General features: G+C 46.7%; 1 protein-coding gene, 1 long non-coding RNA gene and 1 pseudogene across 7 annotated transcripts; 2 read left to right on the top strand and 1 right to left on the bottom strand.

Annotated features, from left to right (window-relative positions):
* The first annotated feature begins 1,766 nt into the window (after nucleotides 1-1,766).
* LOC103691033 (zinc finger protein 805-like) lies at nucleotides 1,767-15,686 on the top strand (annotated as a pseudogene). Its single transcript, NR_183216.1, has 3 exons — nucleotides 1,767-2,153; nucleotides 10,103-10,198; nucleotides 13,381-15,686. The product of NR_183216.1 is annotated as a zinc finger protein 805-like (transcript).
* On the bottom strand, nucleotides 15,384-17,128 carry LOC134482880 (uncharacterized). Of its 2 annotated transcripts, none has more exons than XR_015649698.1 (2): nucleotides 16,973-17,128; nucleotides 15,384-15,628 (listed from the first exon to the last, which is right to left on the bottom strand). It is a non-coding gene; the product is annotated as an uncharacterized LOC134482880 (long non-coding RNA). The 2 variants fall into 2 exon arrangements; XR_015649697.1 differs by lacking the exon at nucleotides 16,973-17,128 and adding an exon at nucleotides 16,627-16,837.
* Aurkc (aurora kinase C) lies at nucleotides 16,591-22,711 on the top strand. 4 transcript variants are annotated; one of them, NM_001308536.1, is made up of 7 exons: nucleotides 16,591-17,032; nucleotides 17,543-17,576; nucleotides 17,794-17,985; nucleotides 18,801-18,939; nucleotides 20,294-20,442; nucleotides 21,858-22,032; nucleotides 22,416-22,711. In NM_001308536.1, the coding sequence occupies exons 2-7, from the start codon at nucleotides 17,554-17,556 to the stop codon at nucleotides 22,584-22,586; spliced, it is 849 nt and encodes a 282-aa protein (NP_001295465.1). In that variant the 5' UTR covers nucleotides 16,591-17,032; nucleotides 17,543-17,553; the 3' UTR covers nucleotides 22,587-22,711. The 4 variants fall into 4 exon arrangements, with proteins under 4 accessions (NP_001295465.1, XP_087507949.1, XP_087507944.1 ...); XM_087651818.1 differs by having other exon boundaries at nucleotides 16,896-17,032; nucleotides 17,543-17,702; nucleotides 18,801-18,880; XM_087651819.1 differs by having other exon boundaries at nucleotides 16,903-17,032; nucleotides 18,801-18,880.
* The last annotated feature ends 172 nt before the right edge of the window (nucleotides 22,712-22,883 follow it).

Below are 22,883 nucleotides of genomic sequence, written 5' to 3'. Positions count from 1 at the left end.
TTTCCCAAACTAGTGCACTGTAGCTGTTTCTATGGTGGTTTAAATACGGCCCCTATAGATGTATGTGTTTGAATGCTTGGTCATAGGGAATGGCACTATTTGGAGGTTTTGTGTTAGTGGTGTGGGTGTGACCTTGTTAGAGGAAGTGTGTCACTGGGGAGGCAGGGCTTTAAATAAATAAATACATACACACATATATAATATAATATATATTATATATAACACATAATATATATTATAGTGTGTGTGTGTGTGTGTGTGTGTGTGTGTGTGTGTGTGTGTGTGTTGAAGCTCTGTTCAAATGGAATAGAAATAAAACCCAGCATTATTCCCACTTCTGGTTATATATCCAGAGGAAACCGGATCAGAACTAGGCTGAATGGTGCATTCCTGTATCCAAACACTGAGGATGAGAGGAAGGAGGACCATGTGTTTGAGGCCCAGCTGAGCTATGCAAGAAGACACTGACCCCAACAAACAAAATAAACAGAACCACCAACAAAAATACCTTAGGAAATAAAATCAAGATGGTGAGGAAGTATTTGTACTAGTAGGTTTGTTACAGCGCTGTTCAGAAGGGCCAAGAAATTGAATCAGCCTATTTGTTCCTGGATAAAGAAAATGTGGTATGCATGTATAATGAAATACTAGTCAGCCACACAAGATAATTAAATCTTGTCAATTGCAACAACATGGAAGGAACTAAAGGCCATTATGTTAAGTGACTTAGATCAGGCACCAAAACTGGATAATCACATTCATGTGCAGAACCTAAAGAAAATTATTTCAGGGAAGTTTTTTGTTGTTGATTTTGGTCTTTTTGAGACAAGGTCTCATGTAGCTCTGGCTGGCCTCATACTTACTATAGGGCTGAGTATGACCTCAAACTCCTGACCCTTCTATCTCTACTTCACAAGTGCTGAAATTATAGGCAAGTACCATCATGCGTGGCTGGAAGTTGAGAACATAGAGTTTTCAGGAAGAAGAGGGGAGCTAGTGAGGGGATAAACTGGGGAGGGAGAGCTTTGTAGCCCAGGCTGGCCTGAAACTCACAATGTAGCACACGCAGACATGGAGTTTATAGCAATTCTCCTGCATCACTCTCCTGAATGCTGGGATTACAAACAACCTCATAAGGTCTCACAATTCCCAAATATATATATACCCGGGCTTAGCCCCATTCCTAGTGTTCAGACATAGGCTGAGTTGCCTATATGACACAGTTACTTTTCTAGGTTAGAAATGTATCAGACTGACCCGGAGGCCCCTAAACCCCCTACCCTTGCAGCCTTCACAGGTCTGAAGTCCATGCATCTGTCCAGACTGTTCTGTGCCACACAAGACCTAGGTCAGTAAGGGTGATGTAACACATATGTTAAATGAGACTTCCTCCTCATGAAGAATATTAAGCTACATTTTCTGTCGTCAGCTTAGAAGACGATCTTTGTAGAAAGTATCTGAAAGGGACAAATCATGAAATCAGCTGAGTGCTAGGATCCACACCATTGCACTAACCCTAAGATGGGCAAATCCCTCTGCCTCTCAAGTTTTATTTCACTAGATGAAGATTGGAAGTCTTTCCAATCCGTGGCTCCTTCTCCACAAACTCCGTCTTCTAGATGTCCCCACATTAGAAAGAAACTTTTAGCGCCTTTTGCACTGGGCAAACACTCTTAAGTCTTATCGGACACAGCGAGAAAACCCATGAAAACCACATTACCCAGACTATGCTGCGAGAAAGCCCAATAATCTACCAGGACGGGTTTCACTTCCTGGTTACTCGCCGCGCACGCCATTGCTCAGCACTTTGGTTCCCAGGGGACTTGAGTGCAGGGAGCCAAGGGTCATTTTCCAGGCTTGTAGCGGGATTTGAAAAGGACCGGAAGATAAAAATTCTCTCCGGAAGTCCGTGCAAACCTGTGTGGAGTATTCCTCCGGCGGGCCGCGACCTCTAAGCCCTCGTCCTTCAGCCTGCAGCAGCCAAGGGCAGTGGTTTGCCATCTCCACGGAAGATCCCGCGGTCTCGAGTCCAGCCAGTTTCTGTGTCATCTAGCCAAGGCCGGACGGTTGAGCTCAGATCTGCAAGGCACTCCATTCACTTCACCCCGCCTCCAAAAAGTTCGACTATGGTGGCCGGGAAGGACCACACACAGGTGAGTGGATTGTGAGCTGTGAGCTTTGAAATTCCTGCTTGTCAAAAGGTTTGGGGAGCCGAGACAACGTCCTGGAGCTACCGTTTTCATGTGTGTGTGTGTGTGTGTGTGTGTGTGTGTGTGTGTGTGTGTGTGTGTGTGTGTGTGTGTGTGTGTGTGTGTGTGTGTGTGTGTGTGTGTGTGTGTGTGTGTGTGTGTGTGTGTGTGTGTACCAAATTTGTCAGTGGTCCTAGATGCTTCCTAAAGATGCTCAGTTTGTACTACAGTTTCCGGAAAGATGCTGGAGCCAAGACAACGTCCTGGCGCTACCGTTTTCGTGTGTGTGTGTGTGTGTGTGTGTGTGTGTGTGTGTGTGTGTGTACCAAATTTGTCAGTGGTCCTAGCCGTTTTCATGTGTGTGTGTGTGTGTGTGTGTGTGTGTGTGTGTGTGTACCAAATTTGTCAGTGGTCCTAGATGCTTCCTAAAGATGCTCAGTTTGTACTACAGTTTCCGGAAAGATGCTGGAGCCGAGACAACGTCCTGGCGCTACCGTTTTCGTGTGTGTGTGTGTGTGTGTGTGTGTGTGTGTGTGTGTGTGTGTGTGTACCAAATTTGTCAGTGGTCCTAGATGCTTCCTAAAGATGCTCAGTTTGTACTACAGTTTCCGGAAAGATGCTGCACCTGACAGCAGGTTGATTAGAATGCCAGTGACTGTGGAGGGATTGGAACGTTGCAGATGAAGAACCTGGTTACTAATTATCTTGGACTATCTTTAGCCCCCCTATAACTAACTATTCCGTGCCCATCACAGTGTCTAACCTAACGTCATTGTGAACTATAGATGAAACATTTTTGGATATGTCAACGTAGCTGACCGTTAGCTTCCACTAACCTGAAAGCTAAAAGAGTATCTTCAGATAGCATCTGAGACCTGTAGCAGAGGTTTCTTAACTGGCCTCTAACCTGCCTGCCCGATGTATTCGTGAGTTGTCGCTAGCAAGAAAGTAGATACGAGTAGTTAGTATAACAAAAGTTATATTTCATTATGCTGAGTATGCTGTCACACAAGGGTCACACTTTAAATTCCTAACTATGGTCTTAAGCCTATCTTCCCAAAGTTTTTCACTTGTACAACAGAAGTCTCTCATTCAAGGGTCATTACATGCGTGCTATTTGAAAAGTATCTTGATGTTTATCCTTTGTTCTGTATCTTAAAACTTGGAACATGACATTTGGGTTAACCTAAATCTGAGCGCCAGGGAATGGTCCTGCTTTGAGCTGAGAGTTGCGTTTTTTTTTTTTTTTTTTTTTTTTTTTTTTTTTTTTTTTTTGCATTGTCACTGATAAGTTGTTACAAGGGTAAATGATGCTTCCTCCAAGGACTCCAGTCATACTAGTAACTACTACTATGCTTGCAAGGATCTACCCAGACTGACCAGGCCTCTGGGCAACACTGTTGCATTGAGAAAGGCAGGGAAGGCAAAGGCATTCCAGGCAGAAAGAAGTACTGGGAGGAATACAAGGAATATTGGCTATTTAAGGAGGCCCATATGAGTTAATGTAGCATTCTCCAGATACTTTCAGCCCCAGTCATCTATAGCCAGTGAAGGGACCTGATTCTGAGGCCACAGCTGGTGTTATTTATCCTTGGCCATTTGTGTTCCCTGTTTTTTAAGTATTCTAGCATCAGAGACAAGGGCTGTCAGAATCCAGAAGGGAAAAAGGTAAATGTCACATTGTGCAATTTCTAGAAGGCCTGCCTAAGAGAGATCTGGGCAACTTTTGAAGCTGGTCAGGACCTTGTCTCAAATAGAGTCTAGTAACTTTGTTGTTGTTCTTGTATTCAGACCGGTTTTTACTCTGTAGCCCAGGCTAGCTTCAAAGTCTAACTTCCTTAATTCAAATCCCTAATGCTGGGATTACGGGCATGAGCCAGCCCAATAAACTCAAACACACTTCTTGTGAAGTCAACTATAAACTGTCTAGCTATGTCAGAAAGGTATTTTTTTTTTAGAGGTGATTAAGTGAATTTGGCAATAAAAAAAGAGTGGAAATGCTACTAGTGGAAATCACTAATTTTCTTTTTAAAGATTTATTTATTGTATGTATATGAGTACACTATCGCTGTCTTCAGACACACCAGAAGAGTGCATCGGATCCCATTACAGATGGTTGTGAGCCGCCATGTGGTTGCTAGGAATTGAACTCAAGACCTCTGGAAGAGCAACCAGTGCTCTTAACCTCTGAGCCATCTTTCCAACCCACTAATGTTTTTAAGAAATAGAAATAAAAATCTCTTTTTTTTTTGTTGCTGGGGTTTTTGTTTTTAATTTTTGTTTGTTTTAGAGACAGGGTTTCTCCTCTGTGCAATGGTTCTAGCTGTCCTGAAACTTGATCTGTAGACCAAGCTGGCCTCACACTCAGAGAGATCTGCCTCCCAAGTGCTGAGACTAAAGGTGTGCGTCACCATGCCCGGCTAAAATATAATCTTTCTTAAAAGATATAAGGGCGTGTGCACGGGAGTACGAGTGCCCTCGAAGGCCACAATAGACTGCCGTGTGCCCGGAGCTGGAGATTGTGATGTGGGTGCTGTGAGCCAAACCCAGACCCACTGTCTTAGCCATTCAGCCGGCTCTCCAGCTCTGGAACCCTTTCTGGAATAAGCGTGTTACTCTAGACTCCCCTTGCTGTTAATGGGGTGTCAGGATTACTACCACAACTTCACACCCATGTGCAAATCCTGCCAGCAGTGATAAGATGTGTGACTCCAGGTGAGTGGGCGAAGCTCTTTAGCCTCAAGTTATGTACAGCTATGTGAAGACCTGATGATGGTGACCTCAGAGACTGGGGAATTAAGAGAATCTTCACAGTGAGCACTGGAGAATGTCACTCTTAAAAATCCCTACTGTCAGATAGAACGATCATGTTTGTTTTGTTTGTGCATTCATTTAGTGTGCATGCATGTGCATGGGTCAGGGGACTCAGAGGACTCCTCAGAGGAGTCGCTTCTCACCTTTCACCATGTGGGTTTCAGGGACCGAATTCTGGTCATCAGGCAAGTGCCTTTACCCACTGAGCCATCTTGGCAGCCCTAGAGAACTGTTGTAAAACATGAAGAGCTTGTTACTTGTATTGCTGTCACCTTCTGATTTCCAAGAATTCTTACTGTCTGCATCTCACAGCCACATGCTTTTGTTGTTGTCTGTCCTTCTGGTTTTGTTTGGGGTAGTTTCTTTTTCCCTCATTCATTCATTCATTCATTCATTCATTCATTGTATATGTATTATTTTTACTTCATTCATTGATGTGGCATGTGTACTCATGCATGTATGGTATGCCTGACGGTAAGGGTCAGAGGACAACTGGAAGGAATTAGTTCTCCTTCCACCATATGGGGGAGTTCCAGGTATTGAACTTGGGTGGTGAGGATTAGTGATCTTAGCCATCTTGCCAGCCCACTTGCTCTGTTTCTTTTTTGTTTTAGAGACAGAGTATCATAGCTCAGTTTGGCTTTGAAATGACGGCAGTCTTCCAGCCTTCACTGGTGAAGTTCTGTGATTATAGGCATGAGCTCCCGGGCTCTGGTGACACTTGCACAGCAGGCTGCCCACTGTACACCTCTAAGTACTCCAAGTGTCATCCCCCTAACCCCGAACCCCAGAATGAAACCTGGATCTGAAGACACACTATGTAATTTGGGCCTTTGTACCTCTCTTAACCTCTTTCAGTAAGGCTCTTCTCATTGAACCCCCAGGCTAACACTGATGCCCGTTTGACTTTGCAAGGTGTCTCTGACCTTTGAAGACGTGGCTGTGGCTTTCACCCAAGAGGAGTAGGGACAGCTGGACCATGTCCAAAAATCTCTGTGCCAGGAAGTGATGCTGGAAATCTCTAGGCTTCTGGTCTCTCTGGGTAAGGCTTTCTATATATATTTAAAATATATATATATATATATATTTTTAAATATTGTATACAGGTCCACACATGTTGTGTGTGGAGGTCAAAGGTAACTTGCCATAACTTGGTTCTCTTCTTCCACCATATGAGTCCTAGGAATAAAATCAGGTTGTCAGGCTTGGTGGCAAGCAACTTTATAAACTGAGCCATCTCACCATCTCTTCACTCCCCTTTTAAAAAGCAAGCCTCTCATTCTGCAGTTCAGGATGACCTGCGTGGTGGTTTGAATATTCTTGGACCAGGGAGTGGCACTAATAAGAGGTGTGGCCTTGTTGGAGGAAGTGTGTCATTTTGAATGTGGGCTTTGAGACCCTTCTCCTAACTCCCTGGAAGTCAGTCTGCTCTGGGCTTCCTTTGGATGAAGATGTAGAACTCTTACCTTCTCCAGCACCATGCCTGCCTGGATACTGCCATGTTTCCTGCCTTGATGACAATGGACATCAGAATTTGTAAGCCAGCCCCATTTAAATGTTGTCCTTTATAAGAGTTATCTAGTCCGTGGTGTCTGTTTATAGCAGTGGAAATCCCACGACCACCTGGAATCAGATTGCCCACTCATAGGTAGTCCTTTTGGGGTTGTATGCATATTTTCACACACACACACACACACACACACACACACACACACACACACACACACACACCCCACACAGTGGTTTAAATGAGAAATGTCCCCACAGACCCGGGCATTTGAACAGTTGGTCTTTGGTTGGTGATACTGTTTGGAGAGGTTATGGGGAGGCTCAGTCTTGCAAGAAATAGCACGTCTGTGGGGGTGAGCTTTGAGTGTTACAGCCTCACCCTACTTCCAGTTCCCTCTGCTTCATGCTTGTCATTGGTGAGATGGTTTTTCAGCTTCCTATTTCTACTGCCATGCCTGCCTGCTACCATGGCTTTCCTACAACTGTGAACTCCCATCCCACTTAAACCCAAGTGAACTCTGCCTTCTCTAGGTCGCCTTAGCCATGGTATTTTATGACAGCAAAAGAAAAGTAACCCCCCCCCCCGCACATAGATAATACAATACATCTTTAAAAATAAATAAATAAGAAGACCCTTCTGGCCTCGTTTCACATGTTCCCTTTCAGCCCAAGATGCACACCGCCACAGTCTCTCTGCAGGCTGCCTGCCCTGTTCTCCATCAAGAAGACGCTTGGTTTTTCCCTTTGTTTGAGGAGTGTTCTCAACATAATGTGGTGTTTCATGCAGCTACTGTTTCCCAGCACAACCCACCTCCTCTCACAAGGTCTTTCCCCACTATTAATATCCAGATCGGTGACGTGGCTCCATGGTAAAGGTGCTTGCCACCAAGCCTGATGACCTGCGTTTGATTCCCAGGTCCTACATGGTAGGAAAGAACTGAACCCCACAAGTTGTCTTCTAATGCATTCATGCATATACCACGGCAACCACGGCACGCCACCCCTGTAGACACACAGACAATTTTTTTAACGTAAACATTTTTTTTTGTTCTTAGTGAAGTATTACAGTGTAATCCCCGAGTGTGCCCTTGGGTGACCTTTGCTCTCTGAAGAAAATTTATCTTCCTGCACCACCCAGCAGTCACTCTGTTGTTGGCCCCTCTGGGTGTCTGAGGATTTTTCCATTTTGTGGTACTTGGGAGTCTGGAGTCCTCATACTCACAGTGTTCTTTCTGCCTCATCCCTCCATGTGCTTACAGGCATATGTCACCATGCACATCTCAAAACTTTACATTACATCTCACTAACAACCTCAGTAAAGATGCATCCTGCTGCATACTGGCGTATCTCCCAGGCTTTTATGAGGGCAGGATTGTCCCTCATGTGAGGGTGTTGAGATGGGGGGACTTCTGAGAGGTGGGGCTTAGGAATGGGTACACAGCTCCTTACATTTCAGGACTGCTGCCTAGGGAGCGATTGCCCCCACACTGAGCTGCGTCTTCCCATATCAGTTAACATAATTAAGACAGTCCTCTAGCAAACGTGCCCATAGACCAACCCAGTGTACATAGTACCTCATTGAGATTCTCTTCCCATATAACTGGAGGTAATAAAGTTGATGAAGCCAACCGTCACATTAGTGATTAATATATTCTTCCCTCTGCTGTTCTTCTTATGACACCCCAGCTAGATCCTCTGAGAGTGGGCAGTTATAAAAGAGTATAATTATTCCTGTCTTGCTATGGCCAACCCGCCTCACCTATCTGTACCCGCTTGTCCTCCATCATGGGAGCAAACCACTGGAGTTATTGAAGTAGACTGTTAACCTTCAAAAACGAGTTAAGTAAGCCTGTTATCTTACCATATGTTTATTATATTATGCCTTTTGTGGTTTTGTTTTTGTTTTTGAGACAGGGCTTCTCTGTGTAACAGCCTTGACTATCCTAGAACTTGCTTCATAGACCAGGTTGGCCTCAAACTCTCAGAGATCCACCTCCCTTTGCCTAGCGAGTGCTGGGATTAAAGGTGTGTGCCACCACCAACTGGCTTTCTATCTCATTTGTTACCACAGACTAATACACATTGTTTTGTTTTTTGTTTTCGTTTACTGGATTTTTTTTATTTACATTTCAAATGTTATCCCATTTCCCAGTTTCCCCTCTGGAAATCCGTTATCCCATCTCTCACCACTCCCCTGCCCCTGCTTCTATAAAGGCGTTTACCCATCCACCCACCCACTCCTTCCCCCCTACTCCCTCCCACCTCCCTGCCCTGACATTCCCCTACACTGGGGCATTAAGCTTTCACAGGACCAAGGGCCTCTCCTCCCATTGATGCCCAACAAGGCCATTCTCTGCTACATATGCAGCTGGAGCCATAGTTCCATTTCTGTATACTCTTGGCATGATGATTTAGTCCCTGGGAGCTCTGGGGGTACTACTTGGTTGATATTGTCGTTCTTCTTTTGGGGTTGCAAACCCCTTCAGCTCCTTCCGTCCTTTCTCTAACTCCTCCATTGGGAACCCTGTTCTCAGTTTACTTGTCTGTGAGCATTTGCCTCTGTACTTGTCCGGCTCTGGCAGAGCCTCGCAGGAGACAGCTATATCAGGTTCTTGTCAGCATGCACTTCGTGGCATCTACAATATTGTCTGGGTTTGGTGTCTGTTTGTGTACGGGCTGGATCCCCAGGTGGGGCAGTCTCTGGGTGGCCTTTCCTTCAGTCTCTGCTCCACACTTTGTCTCCATATTTCCTCCTGTGAGTATTTTTGTTTCTTCTTCTAAGAAGGTCTGAAGCATCTTTGGTGTTTCTTCTTGAGCTTCATGTGGTTTGTGAATTGTATCTTGGGTATTCTGGGCTTTTGGGCTAATTTCTACTTATTAGTGAGTGCATACCATGTGTGTTTTTCTGTGACTGGGTTAGCTCACTCAGGACGATATTTTTTAGTTCCATCCATTTGCCTAAGAATTTCATAAAGTCATTATTTTTGATAGCTGAGTAGTATTCCATTGTGTAGCTGTACCACACTTTCTGTATCCATTTCTCTGTTGAAGGGCATCTGGGTTCTTTCCAGCTCCTGGCTATTATAAATAAGGCTGCTATGAACATAGCGGAGCATGTGTCCTTGTTATATGTTAAAGCATCCTTTGGGTATATGCCCAGGAGAGGTAAAGCTGGGTCCTCAGGTAGCACTATGTCCAATTTTCTGAGGAACCTCCAGAATGATTTCCAGAATGGTTGTACCAGCTTGAAATCCCACCAACAATGGAGGAGTGTTCCTCTTCACCACATCCTCCCCAGTATCTGCTGTCACCTGAGTTTTTGATCTTAGCCATTCTGACTGGTGTGAGGTGGAATCTCAGGGTTGTTTTGATTTGCATTTTTCTGATGGGTAAGGAAGTTGTTCAGCCAAGTGTTAGTTTCCAATGGAGTGTTTAGTATGGCACAGAAAACTTGGTTTCTAAACTATGTTTCACGTTTTTTGTTGGTTGGAGCAATTTCATTCCAAGGTGCAGACCAGATCCTGTAAGACTGAGGGTCTTTATCTTGTTTTGCCAAAATCCCCAAGTATGCTTTTTCTTTCTCCCTGAAGGGTATCCTGTCCCCAACCTGGAGCTGTTGTGCCAGCGGGAGCAAGTGCAAGAACCATGGACAGTGGTCAAGTCCCCCTCCGAAAGCACCAGCTTAGGTAAGGCTCCAGGTCTGGACCAAGTCACCTGATGATGAGTGGTGATCTGAACCTCAGATCTTTGAAAGAGAAGCAAGGAGTCTCAACTACTGAGTCATCTCTACAGTCTCTCGGGATGCTGCTTAGTGGATAGCTTCTTGATTAGTAGCTGTGGAACCCTGTGATCTGTGGCTCTCCTGATTCTCTGTGCTCCAACCTGTTTGTCACTGCTCCTGAAGGAGTTAGGTCCATAACTACTGTCTCAGGAGCCCCTGTCCCTGCGTGGGCTTGCCACCTGGCTTCCTTGCCACCAGTGCTGTGGCTCTAGTGATGTGCTGAACCAGCAGGTGTGGTTTTAAGTGTGTTCCTTACTTTTCTATCCCCGTGATAAAACACCATGACCGAGGCAACTTCTAGAATGCAGGGTTTGGCTTGTGGTTCACCAGGGGTTAAGAGTCCATCGTGGTGGGGAAGTGAGATGACAAGCAGCAGGATTGGCAGCTGGAGAAGCCCACGTCTTGAGCCATAGTCAGTCAGGTTCAAGCAGAGAGCACATTGGGAATGGTGCAAGGCTTTTAATCCTCAAGGCCTGTCCCCAGTGATGTGCTTCCTCCTGCACTGTCATACCTCCTAAGGCTCCCTAAACGGTACCACCAGCTGGAGACGCATTGAAAGGCCTGTGGGGGACGCTGCCATTCACAGCACCTCAATAAGTGTGACTCAGCACTAACTGCCACGTCAAGCTCCAGGCTCAGTGACTCAGCATATAACTTTGTGTCAACTATTCCGGTGTCTGCACGGACAGCTGAGAGCTCTGTGTCACACTGCTGTTCAGGGACTCTCATGCCTTCTGACATCTGCCTATTGCTGCAAGGCTGTCCTGCTCTCTTCAGGCTGTCCAAAGACAGCGAGGAAGAGAGAGCACACCCACATCCAGGAACGCCAGTTCTAGTTAAAGAACTAGACATTCAGCCTTCCCGGGGTCAACAGGGCTGGGATATGTCACGGAGCTATGTGTCCGAAAAGAGCACATCTTTTTTCAGCATCTGTCAGTGGCCTGCACCCAGTCTGTGCCAGGAAACTGATGGCAGTCATTAACCGTTGGCTTCCACTGGAGGACACAATCACCTGATGCGTTGATGTGCTAGCATCCGTGTCTGAGCCCGAGGACGATGCATCTAGCGCTCAGTTGCTCTTTGCTCACTAAGTCCCTCGAGAGTTGTGCTGCACCTGGGCAGCCCATGCGGAAGTGAGGTGTGTGTGGCCTTTGTCCCACATTTGTCATACCTAGTAAGTATTCTTCTCATTTCCTTCCAGACATTGCAGGGAAAGGTAGCCTTTCTCATTCTCCCAATTTCCATCCACAATTCTCTTCTACCTGTTACCCTCTCCAACCTTCTTGTTCACAAGAGTCCTTCAGACACTAAAAGGAATCCTGTGTCTTCATGAATAAACTGCTGTGTAAGATCTCAGTGTCACTGTAATCTGCCTTGGGACTGTTAAAACCAGACAGGCATCATCCACATGTTGGCTGGCGTTTAGGCTTAATGTTTAAACAAAATTATTCTTAATTTATTTTTAGGGGTAGGTGGCACATGTGCAAAGCCCAGAGAACTATGAAGTTGGTTTTCTCTTTCCTACCAAAGATAATATTATCATCTGCATTGAACAGCCAGCAGTACCTTTACTCTGAATCCTGTCCAAGCCAAACCTTTCATCCTCCACCCTGAAAGAGGGTTTCTGTGTTATGTAGCTCTACCTGCCCTGGAACTCACTCTGTAGACTAGGCTGGCTTCAAAACTCCCACAGATCTAGAGATCCACCTGTCTCTTCCTCCCAAGCGCTGAGATTAAAGGCGTCTATGGTGATTCCTTCTTAACCGTATAATTTTTTTTTTTTGGTGATGTCTTGCTGTTCCCTTAATCATCTCCTCTATGTAATTTACTTGTGAGCCAGAAATCAATTACCTATTTGAGAAAATAATATATCCTTCCCAGTTTTAATGCTAGGAACTCATAATGAGTTTTGAAAGGAATGCTGGACACCTCTGGTACTTGAAGTTTATTCCCTATGATGTTGAACAACAGTTGAGGCTCCCTGACCCCTCCCCCACAACTTTGGTTTCAAGCTTCCAAAATGCTCAAGAAGAATGAAGGAAGGGAAGGGGAGAGGCAGGGAGCGGAGGCAGGGAAGCATCTGGAAAAAAGCAGCCTGACAGTCCAGCTCTTTGTAACCTCATAACACATCCTCCAGATACATGGCAGAAGTGGGGGGGGGGCAAAAAGAAAAGGGGAGAAGGAAGAAAAGTAACTTAAATAAATACTGTGCCTGCTTTTTTTTTCTTTTAAAATATTTTAAAGATGTATTTATTTATTTTATATGAGTACACTGTTGTTGTCTTCAGACACACACGAGAAGAGGGCATCAGATCCCATTACAGATGGCTGTGAGCCACCATGTGGTTGCTGAGAATTGAACTCAGGACCTCTGGAAGAGCAGTCAGTGCTCTTAACCACTGAGCCATCTCTCCAGCCCCTAAAATTTTTTTAATTTACCTTTTAAATGTTATTCCCTTTCCCAGGTTCCCCTCCAGAAATCCTTTATCCCACCCCCTGCTGCTTCTGTGCGGGTGCTACCTCACCCACCCACCCACCACCTCTCACCTCCCTGCCCTGACCTTCCCCTACACTGGGGCCATGAACCTCTCTCTCCCATCGATGCCCGACAAGACCATCCTCTGCTGTATATGTCGCTGGAGCCATAGATCCATCCCTTTGGACTCCTGGGATGGTGGTCTAGTCCCTGGGAGCTCTGAGGGGGTGGGTCTGATTGGTTGATGTTGTGTCCTTATGGGATGTCACTTTCTGTCACAGCAGATATTCTATGTCCTCCATGGGGGTGGTGTTAGGTGCATCACCTAGGGGAATTTTACTCTAAGGTGTCTGTCTCACCCTCCTCAGCCACAGTCCACCTGAAATTGTTAAAACAACTCATTGAAATCCAGCTCTGGCCCAGTCTCTTGCTCAGCATCTCCTTTTCACAGTACTTGGGCTCCAGCAACCAGGGGGAAATGGCTAACCTAGGCTTTGGGAATATGGAGGCACTAGTTTAGCTTCTTGAGTATGTTTTCAGTAGCATAATAGTTTTGTTTTTCTATGTCGTCCTCACTAACAGCCCTATGTTATATGTTGAATTTATTTTAGGTGGCAGTGGAAAAACGAAGGCCATAGGACCCAACACTTATAAATCAAAACTGTCTGAGGGAACCTCATTCTGGGGAGAGTTCACACCAAGAACCCCAGGAGTCTTGCAGTGGGTGCAAAATAAAGGCCATGACAGTCCCTCAGAAGTTCAGAAAAGACTCTTCCAACAAGAGGCAGAGGCCGGACAGGAGAAGCTCCCTGGGAAAACAAGTCCTATACAAGATTGTGTAGAGATTGCTGAGGAAGTGTATCCAACACCTGTAGAGGAGGAAGAGGAAACCATCTTCAAATGCACTGAATATGTAAAGTATTTAATAAGAAACATCTCCTGGCTGGCCATGAAAAGATCCACTCTGGAGTGAAGCCCTATGTGTGTACAGAGTGTGGGGAGACCTCCATAAAAAGCACTCATCTCCTCCAGCACCAGATGATCCACACAGGAGAGAGGCCCTTCAAGGGCCTGGAATGTGGGAAGGCCTTCAACTGCAAGTCGTACCTCACCCAGCACCAGCGGATCCACAGTGGCGAGAGGCCTTACCAGTGCAGCCCATGTGGGAAATCCTTCACCCACCACTCCAATTTTGTCCTGCATAGCAGGAGACATACTGGTGAGAAATCTTTTGAGAAACCCATGCAAGTGCTTTGAGTACAGACAGGTCTTTAAACACACGTCATTCCTCCTGTGGCACCAACAGACTCACACAGGAAAGGAGCCCTATGAGTGCAGTGAGTGTGGGGAGGCCTTCCTTGAGAGTGCAGCCCTGATCCACCACTATGTGATCCACACTGGGGAGAAGCCCTTTGTGTGCAGTGAATGTGGCAAAGCCTTCACCCACGGTTCTATGTTCATCTTGCACAAAAGGGCCCACACCGGAAAGAAACCCTTTGAGTGCAAAGAGTGCGGGAAAGCCTTCAGCAACAGAGCTGACCTCATCTGACACTTCAGCATCTACACTGGGGAGAAACCCTATGAGTGTGTGGAATGTGGGAAGGCCTTCAGCTGCAGCTCATCCCTCAGTCACCATCAAAGGATGCACAGTGACAGCACCCCTCTCAGTGTGGCAGAGAAGGAAAGACCATTCTCAACCACACATACCTCAGTTACCCTCTGAGAACTCCTGGGGAAAGATTGCTTGACTGTAACCAGTGAGGGAAATCTTTTGTCACAAGAAACATCTTTCTCAGGATCTGATCATCTATACCAAAGAGAAGCCCCACAAGTGTCTTGACTATAAAACAAACAAAAACCCTCCGGTCACAGAATACTCTGTCATCTAAAGAGCAGCAGCAGACCCAGTCTTATTTCCCCTCTGGAAATTCACCCAGGAAAGAGCTCCAGGGCTGGGGAGGTGGGATCCTGTTTTGCATTCACACAGGAAAGGCTTCAGCCACATCTCCCTCCTAGTTTACATCGCTGTGTTATCTCAGGGGTCATTTACCAAGGAGCAGATGCAGACGGGAATAAAAGCACTGGTCTCTCGGCTCCCTGCCGTGACAGCCACTCCTCAGCTTATTTGGCGTAAGGTGGGTGTTTTAGCAGCTGTCAAGGCTTTGGCCCTTTCCTGCGCCTTGTGTATTCAGTGTTAGCTGAGAGCAAGCCTTTAAACCTGTATGCACATATTTGTGTCCTAAGATATCCTTCCTGAAACTGGCAGCTTTATGATAAATGGGGGCACTTCAGCCATGGAGACACTTCATATGTAAGACAGTAAGGATCCATGTGTTTCCTAAGCTTGTCTGTACTCTCGCAAATTCCAACAGCCTCTTGCTGTTTTCCTTTACCAAGATGTACCTCTCCCCCCTCCCCCCTCAGCATTCTCCCTCTCTCTCTCTCTCCTCTCCCCCCACCTCAGCTCTCTGTGTCTCTCTCTCCCCTCCCCCCTCAGCGCTCTCTCTTCCTCTCTCTCCTCTCCCCACTCTCTCCTCCCCACCTCAGCTCTCTCTCTCTCTCTCTGTGTCTCTCTCTCCTCCCCCCTCTCTCTCTCAGCTCTCTTAACTGCTGAGCCATTTCTCCAACCCTTTAATCACGTAAATATACAACTTTCTCCATAATACACAGCTGAAATTTTTGCCCATCTTTGTGGAGTGAAAATCATAAAGCCTGTGTTTTCAGCTGATTCAGATATTTCTCCTCGAAGAGCTGAATTCAGTTACCAGCACCCATGTCGAGCAGTTGACAGTTGCCTGCAATTCCAGCTTCAGGGGATCCTGTACCCTCTTCTGACCACAAACTGCCAGAGGCATTTTTCTGTATGCACACACAGAGATACAATTTTAAAATAAAAAAAAATTATGATTAAAATTAAGCCAAATAAAGCAGAGAATAATGGCTCTGCCAGGTGTAGCTATGTGGCTCTGCAACAAATATTTTTCCGTTTTCCCTCCTTTCTGAACAAGACAATTTGTCTATGTAACCATGTAGCTGGTAGAGCAGTGTTAAGAGCAGCGGTTGCTCTCGCAGAGTACTGGGTCTGGTTGCCAGCATCTACATAGTGACTAACAGCCATGCATAACTCCACTTGCAACTGACCTCTGAGCTCTAGGTGTGCAGGGAGTGCACATACAAACATGCGGGCAAGACATCCACACACTTGTAAGTGTGGGCATGGTGGTACAAGCCTTTACCAACACTCAGGAAACGGAAACGGGTGCATCTGTGAGTTCAGCTGCAGCTACTTAGTGAGAGCCTGTCTCCAGAGAAAAGAGGAAAAAAGGCATCAAGTGTAGCAGGGTACTCCTACAAGAGGCTGAGGCAGGAGGATTGTGTAATGTAAAAGTGTAAGCTATTGTCTTAGTTGTGTCCACTCCCATATAATGACATGGAGATTATATTTATTAATAAGCTCCAAGAAATTATAGCTGGACAGATAGATACTCGTTCTGACCCAACTATGATGCCTGGCCTATTTCCCAGCTACCTGCCGGTTACCAGCCGTCTCAGTCTTGCCCTGGCTGCTCCTGCTCCATGTATCATCTCAAGAAGGCGCCCTTAGCCGCTTAGTCCCTGGAAAGGGTAGCCGCCTTTCTTGATCTCTGCCTTTACCTTTGACCCCCTCACCGGGATGGAAAGTCTCACTTTATCTTTCCTGCCCAGCTATTGGCTGTTTAGATCTTTACTAAGTGGCCAGAGCATATTTAGTGGTTGTTACAACAGGGTCCTCGAGGTTGATCGAAGGTGCCTTGTACCTGCACAAACACCTAGCGCCCTTTCTGCTGATCTCAGCAAATAAGTACTCCAGCAAGTACCTTGCTGGAGGTTTTAGGCTTCCAGTGTCCTCCTTCTGGTCCCGCCTGCACCATCCTATAGGGTGAGCGGCCTGGGAGAAGCTCTTGCTTCTCAGGCACGCCTATTGGGCACGCCCGACTTCAGAAAGATAGCCTACGGTTTTCAGTTGGGATCTACTAGTCTCTGCCAAAGCGGACTCTGCAAACCGCTCGAGTGCTGCTGTGCTAGTGGATTACCGGTGCGTGGGTCTCGGGTGTCCTAGGGTGGGTGAGACATTCTGAGCGGTTGGGGAAGCCGCAGTCAGAGCGTTACCCGTTTACTCTTTCCAGGGACTAAGCGGCTAGTAGGATTTTAGCTTGTCCTCACCTCTTTAGAGGTCAGGGAAGAGAGTCACTGCGTCCGGCTGGGTTCACTCACAAGTAAGAGGTATGGAAACCAGGACCGACCCCAATGTGGTGGTGGCCCATGTGTGATATCCTGCGAACAGGAGGATGAGGCAATAGGATGGGGACAGTTAGAGGCTACAGGAACACAGCCGGGCGCTGGGGGAGGGGGAAGCATGGGAAGTGAAGGCTTCAGCCTTCTCTTTCTGCGCCCCATCTTCCATTTCCCTCCCCTCCTTCCAACCTCCCTTATTCCCTCCCTCTCTCTCTGTCTCTGTTTCTGTCTGCCCCCCCCCAAGTTCTGTTTTTCTCCTCCCCTTTTCCTTTCCCTTCCATATCCTCCCCTACAACTTCCTTGACTTCCTTTCCCCTCCTCTTCTACCCTTACCCCTCTCACGCTCCTCTGATGGGGTGAGTCTCCTGTAGTCTAAGTTGGCCTTAAAGTTGCTATGGAGTGGAGGGTGGCTTTGAACTCCTGCCTCCTGCGTATATCTCCCATACACTGGGATTGCGATTGAACTTCACCATCCCCATCTTTCCTCTCTTTCCTTAGCCACTGGCCAGATGGAGCCCAGCACCTCAACCAAGTGAGTGCTTTGCTAAGGTTCCTAGAAGGAGAAAGAAAATGGGACTCTGGTGAAGAGCAAGCCGGGCAAGAGGAGTGTTCTAAAGGATCCAAAATTCCATTTTTCCTGTGGAATACCACTGCTGGGGTTGTGTGCTCAGTGAATGAGGAAAGGGAGTGGTCGGGGAACCCCTAACTCTCTAGTCTCTGAGATGAGGTCATCTCTTCCTTCTGTTCAGGAAGCATTTCACCATCAATGACTTTGAAATCGGGCGTCCTCTGGGCAGGGGGAAATTTGGGCGTGTGTACCTGGCTCGGCTCAAGGAAAATCATTTCATCGTGGCCCTGAAGGTCCTCTTCAAGTCTGAGATAGGGAAGGAGGGATTGGAACACCAACTTCGCAGGGAAGTGGAGATCCAGTCGCACTTACAGTAAGCGTGGTCTATGTGGAACTCAGAGCTGGCATATTCCAGCCCCTGCCTCCCTCTTGCTGCCCTGACCTCTGGACTCAGTCTCCTCCACAACTCCCAAATAAGCATTTTGTTTTCACCTTGAAGCTTTTCTCTGTGGCTCATTCCAGTTAGACCATAGAACAGTTTTTTCCTGGTGTTGGACACAACCAGTTTCAAGTGGGTACACATGTGCCGGTCAGAGGTCAACCTCCAGTGTTGCTCCTCAGGTGATATACATTTTTATATTAATCATCCCTTTGCCCTGAGCACCTGGAAGGCAGAGGCATGTAGATCAGTGGGTTTAAGGCCCATCTGATGGTACCTAGCGAGTTCCAGGCTAACCAGGGTTACACAGTGAAACCCTGCTTCAAAAGTAATCCATTTTATTTTTTTTTTACCTACTTATTTGGTTTTTTGTTTGTTTATTTTAGTTTTGGTTATTTGGAGACAGGGTTTCTCTGTATAGCCCTGGCTGTCCTGGAATTTGCTTTGCAGATCTGGTAGGCTGCTCTTGAAATCTCTTCCAGATTTGCCTGCATCTGCCTTTGGAGTGCTGAGATTAAAGTCCTGCACTGCTCAGCATTTTTTTTTTATTGTTATTTTAAGTTATGGGCCATGGTAGCACATGGGCTACATGTGAGTCACAGCACACACGTAGAGGACAACTTGCAGGAATTAGCTCTCTTCAACATACAGATTCTGGTAGTGGAACTCAGGTTGGCACACTTGGCAATAAATGTCTCTGCTTGCTGTGCTATCTTGCCTGCCTTGACCCTTCCTTCTTTCTCCTTCAGACACCCGAATATCCTTCGCTTGTACAACTACTTCTACGATGACAGTCGGGTGTACTTAATTCTGGAATATGCTCCAAGAGGTGAGCTCTATAAGGAGCTTCAGAGAAACCAGAAATTGAACCAGCAGCGTACAGCCACGGTGAGGGGAGTTCTGGGACCAAGGATTCAGCATGCAATGATGACAGTTACTGGTTATAGCTGCCAATATCCCCTTCTCAACTTTTCTTTATTTACTGTTTTGTGTAATAGTGTGTGGTGTGGGACCGGGGAGCATACGGGCCGTAGTGTGCACACATAGAAATCGTGAGACAATTTGGGGGGAGTCTGTTTTCCCTTTTCCCCTTTATGTGGCTTACAGGGATGAAACCAGGTCACCAGGCTTGCACAGCAAGCTCTCTTACCCACTGAGACATCTTGCTGACCTTCATATCTCTCTCTCTCTCTCTCTCTCGTTTTGAGTTGGGGGAAAATCTTGCTAGATATCCCAGGCTAGCCCAGACTTCCCTAGCATCTCCAAGATGACCTGAAATGTGTGAGATCCTCCCTGAGTCTCTCTCATAAGTGCTAGGATGGTAGACATTGCCACCATGCCTGGCTCAGGGTGAGGATAAATAGCTCAGAATTACTTGGAACTCATGTATGGCCCAGGTTGGCCTTGAAATTGCCATCTTCTAAGTCCTAGGATGACAGACCTGCCACCACCCAGCTTTGGACTCTTTGTTTCCATGAGGGTTTGGTTTCATTTTTTGTTTTTTTAGGATGCTTAGATGTAACTTGTTGATCTAGTTTGTCTAGTTTTTGTCTAGTGTGTTTATGGCTTTATAGCCTTGGGTTGATCCCCAGTGTAGCACCAGAATATTAGTACTAGTATTGATAGATTAGGGTTTTTTTTTTTTTGTTTTGTTTTGTTTTTTTGTTTTTTTTTTGAGACAGTGTCTCACTTCTTGTCTGACCTGGAACAATATATGTAGACCAGGCCGGCCTCAAATTCAGAGATCTTCTTGCCTCTTGTCTATTCCAAATTGTAACCATGGTGCTATTCAAAGATTTGGGGAGCCAGGAGTACATGGAGGTGCATGCATTTAATCCTGCACTGGTGGAGGCAGAGGTAGGCAGATCTCATGAGTTCAAGGCTGACCTGGGCTAGACAGTGAGACCCCTAAAAAGAACAAAGACTCAGGCCCTTACTCCCAGCACTCGTGAGGGTCTCTATAAGTGCAAGGCCTGCCTGGAGTATAGCGTGAGTTCCAGGATATCAGAGCTACACAGAGAAACCCTACCTCCAAACAAGAAAAACGAGGTGGGTGGACAATAAGGTGCCACACTAAAGACTGTCCTCTATGCTCCACATATGCATGTGTATACACACAAAGAGATAATAGAATTGCAGTACAAAATGAGATTCCATGGCATCATAAAACCCATAATGCTTGTTCTACCTCACAGGGAAGCTGTGGAGGTCTTCCCCCACCAGATTGCTTTTGTTCACACAGATAATAGAGGAGTTGTCAGATGCTCTGATCTACTGCCATAGGAACAAGGTGATTCATAGGGACCTCAAGCCAGAGAATCTCCTGCTGGGCCTCAAGGGCGAGGTGAAGATCGCAGACTTCGGGTGGTCTGTGCATACCCCCTCTCTCAGGTAGGTTGGGTGGGATGGGATGGGACCCTCACACTCGTGAGGCATTTCCCAAGTGAATTCATCTCACACGGAAGACCTTAACAAACACCTTTTCCAAACACACATTTTTAAAATGCACTTGCAGATTGGAAGAATTGGGTGGGCAGGGTGATGAGCTCAGTCGATAAGAGCGGTTCCTTCGTGAGCAGGGAAACCTGACTTTAGATGGAAAGAACCTGCAAAAACCTGGCCACAGCTATAGATCCCTTTAGCCCCTGCCTTGAGGGCTGGAGACAGGCAGATCCTAGAAGCCGGCCAGCCAGAGTGGCAGAAATGACTGGGTTAGGTTCAGTGGGACCTTGCCTTAAAGGAATAAAGTGGAGAGCAATAAAGACACTGAGTGTCTTCCTCTGTCTTTGTTAATGTGTGTCTGTAGACACATACACACACACACACGCACACGCACACGCACACGCACACTGCAAACAGAGCTTTGCTTTGCCTTCCCAGTCCCGATCAGTGTTTGCCTTTGCCAGTGAGATTCCACGTAAAATTAGCCAGCATTCCAGGAACAGATTTCTCCATGTTGGTGAGTTACATTTGCTTGGTTCCTCTTGAGACACACACCATCGTTGTGTATGTATTAAATCTTCCTCACTCGCTGACTCCGCAGACCGGCTGGCTCCACACTTCCAGCAATCCTGTGATGAAGTGGTACACCTGGCAGAGTAATTTTGAAACACGGGGTTAGCGTATCTTCCCTTACAGTATTTACTTCCTCTAAGTTAGTTTAGCTTTTTAATTTTTATCTTATGTGTACGAGTGCTTTGCCTGCATATAGGAGTTGTTTACCTCGTGCTCTCGGAAGCCAGAAGAGGGCATCAGAACCTCCACAACATGGATGCTGTGAGATCCATCCAGGGTCCTTTAGAAGAGCAGCTGTTGTGTTTTATAAAAAGTTAAGGAGAGAAGAAATAATGTTTGGTGAATGTACAGTCAGGTGTAGGGGAATGGGGTTCCTCTGTGGGCCCAAGCTGAGGCATCCCTTTCCCTTGAAGGACCAGCCACACGACCAGCTTCTTCATAGTTGGCTAGCTGGTCTAAAGGCTTTCTGTGAGTCTCCTCTGCCTCCCACCTCACTATAGGAGTTCTAGGACCATAGACATGCATCCGGCTTTATGCGGGTTCTGGGAATAGAACTCAGGGCCTCAGGAATTCCCCTGCAGGTGCTTTACCCCTGACTCACATTCTGTAGCTCCTCTGAATCCTGACCCGTATTACAGTTGAAGTTTGTGAACAGTCCTCCCGGCCCCGTGCGTGCACAGGAGGTCACCCTTCAGGATGTCCCTGAGTCTCCCATGTCCTTGGAAGCTGGAAGAATTTCCCTCCTCCTCAGCCTATGCACAGCGCTCCGTCCCTTCTCTGTCCTGCTCTAGGAGAAAGACAATGTGTGGGACTCTGGACTACTTACCCCCCGAAATGATAGAGGGGAAATCCTACAACGAGACGGTGGATCTGTGGTGCATTGGGGTGCTCTGCTATGAGCTGCTGGTGGGAAAGCCGCCCTTCGAGAGCAGCACCTCCAGTGAGACATGCAGACGCATCTGCCAGGTACAATCACACACACACACACTCACACATTCACACACTCACACACACATTCACTCACACACACATACACACATTCACTCACACAGACATACACAGACATACACACACACACATACACGCATACACACAGACATACACAGACATATACACAACACACACACACACACACACACACACACACACACACACACACACACACACACACACAGGACCAGGAAGCCAGGCAGTGATGGCTCCTGGGTAGGCCTTTGGGGACTGGAGTGTATACAAAAGATTATCTGCTAATAGCCAAAAGGGTACCTACCTTGAAGTGACTTAGAGAACAGGGCAATGATTAACCAAAGAGAATAACTAGATTCTATTTTTCTTCCCCGGCTCATTAGGTGGATTTTAGGTTCCCTTCATCAATGCCTGCAGGGGCCCAGGACTTGATCTCCAAGCTTCTTAGGCACCATCCGTCAGAGCGGCTGAGCCTGGCCCAGGTCCTGAAGCACCCCTGGGTCAGGAAACACTCTCAAAGGATGCTACCTCCCTGTGCTCAGATGGCTTCCTGAGCCCTGTCTGTCTCTTCTATGTGTTTCTTCAAGGAGCTCTCTAGGCTCTGTTTGTTACTGCATGTGGTTTGCTTGTTTTCTCTTTTATCACGTGATGATAATTAAAACTGATTAATTTAGCATCACGCTTCTTGCTTGAGTGAGTTGGTGTGTGGATTGGGTTGAACCTTGGTCGGAGGTGAGTGACGGGTGGATGCCAGGGGACCTCATCAGGTGGCTCCTTCTGTTGCTCTCCATCTCAGTTTCTGAGAGGATAGGTCTCTGGACTGAACACGAGACTCCCCAAGGTGGCTTGAT

Source organism: Rattus norvegicus, chromosome 1 (assembly GCF_021556685.1).
Source record: "Rattus norvegicus strain SHRSP/BbbUtx chromosome 1, alternate assembly SHRSP_T2T, whole genome shotgun sequence".
NCBI lineage: Eukaryota > Metazoa > Chordata > Mammalia > Rodentia > Muridae > Rattus > Rattus norvegicus.
Note: the sequence above shows the minus strand (reverse complement) of the source record. Positions and strands in the feature narration are given on the sequence as shown.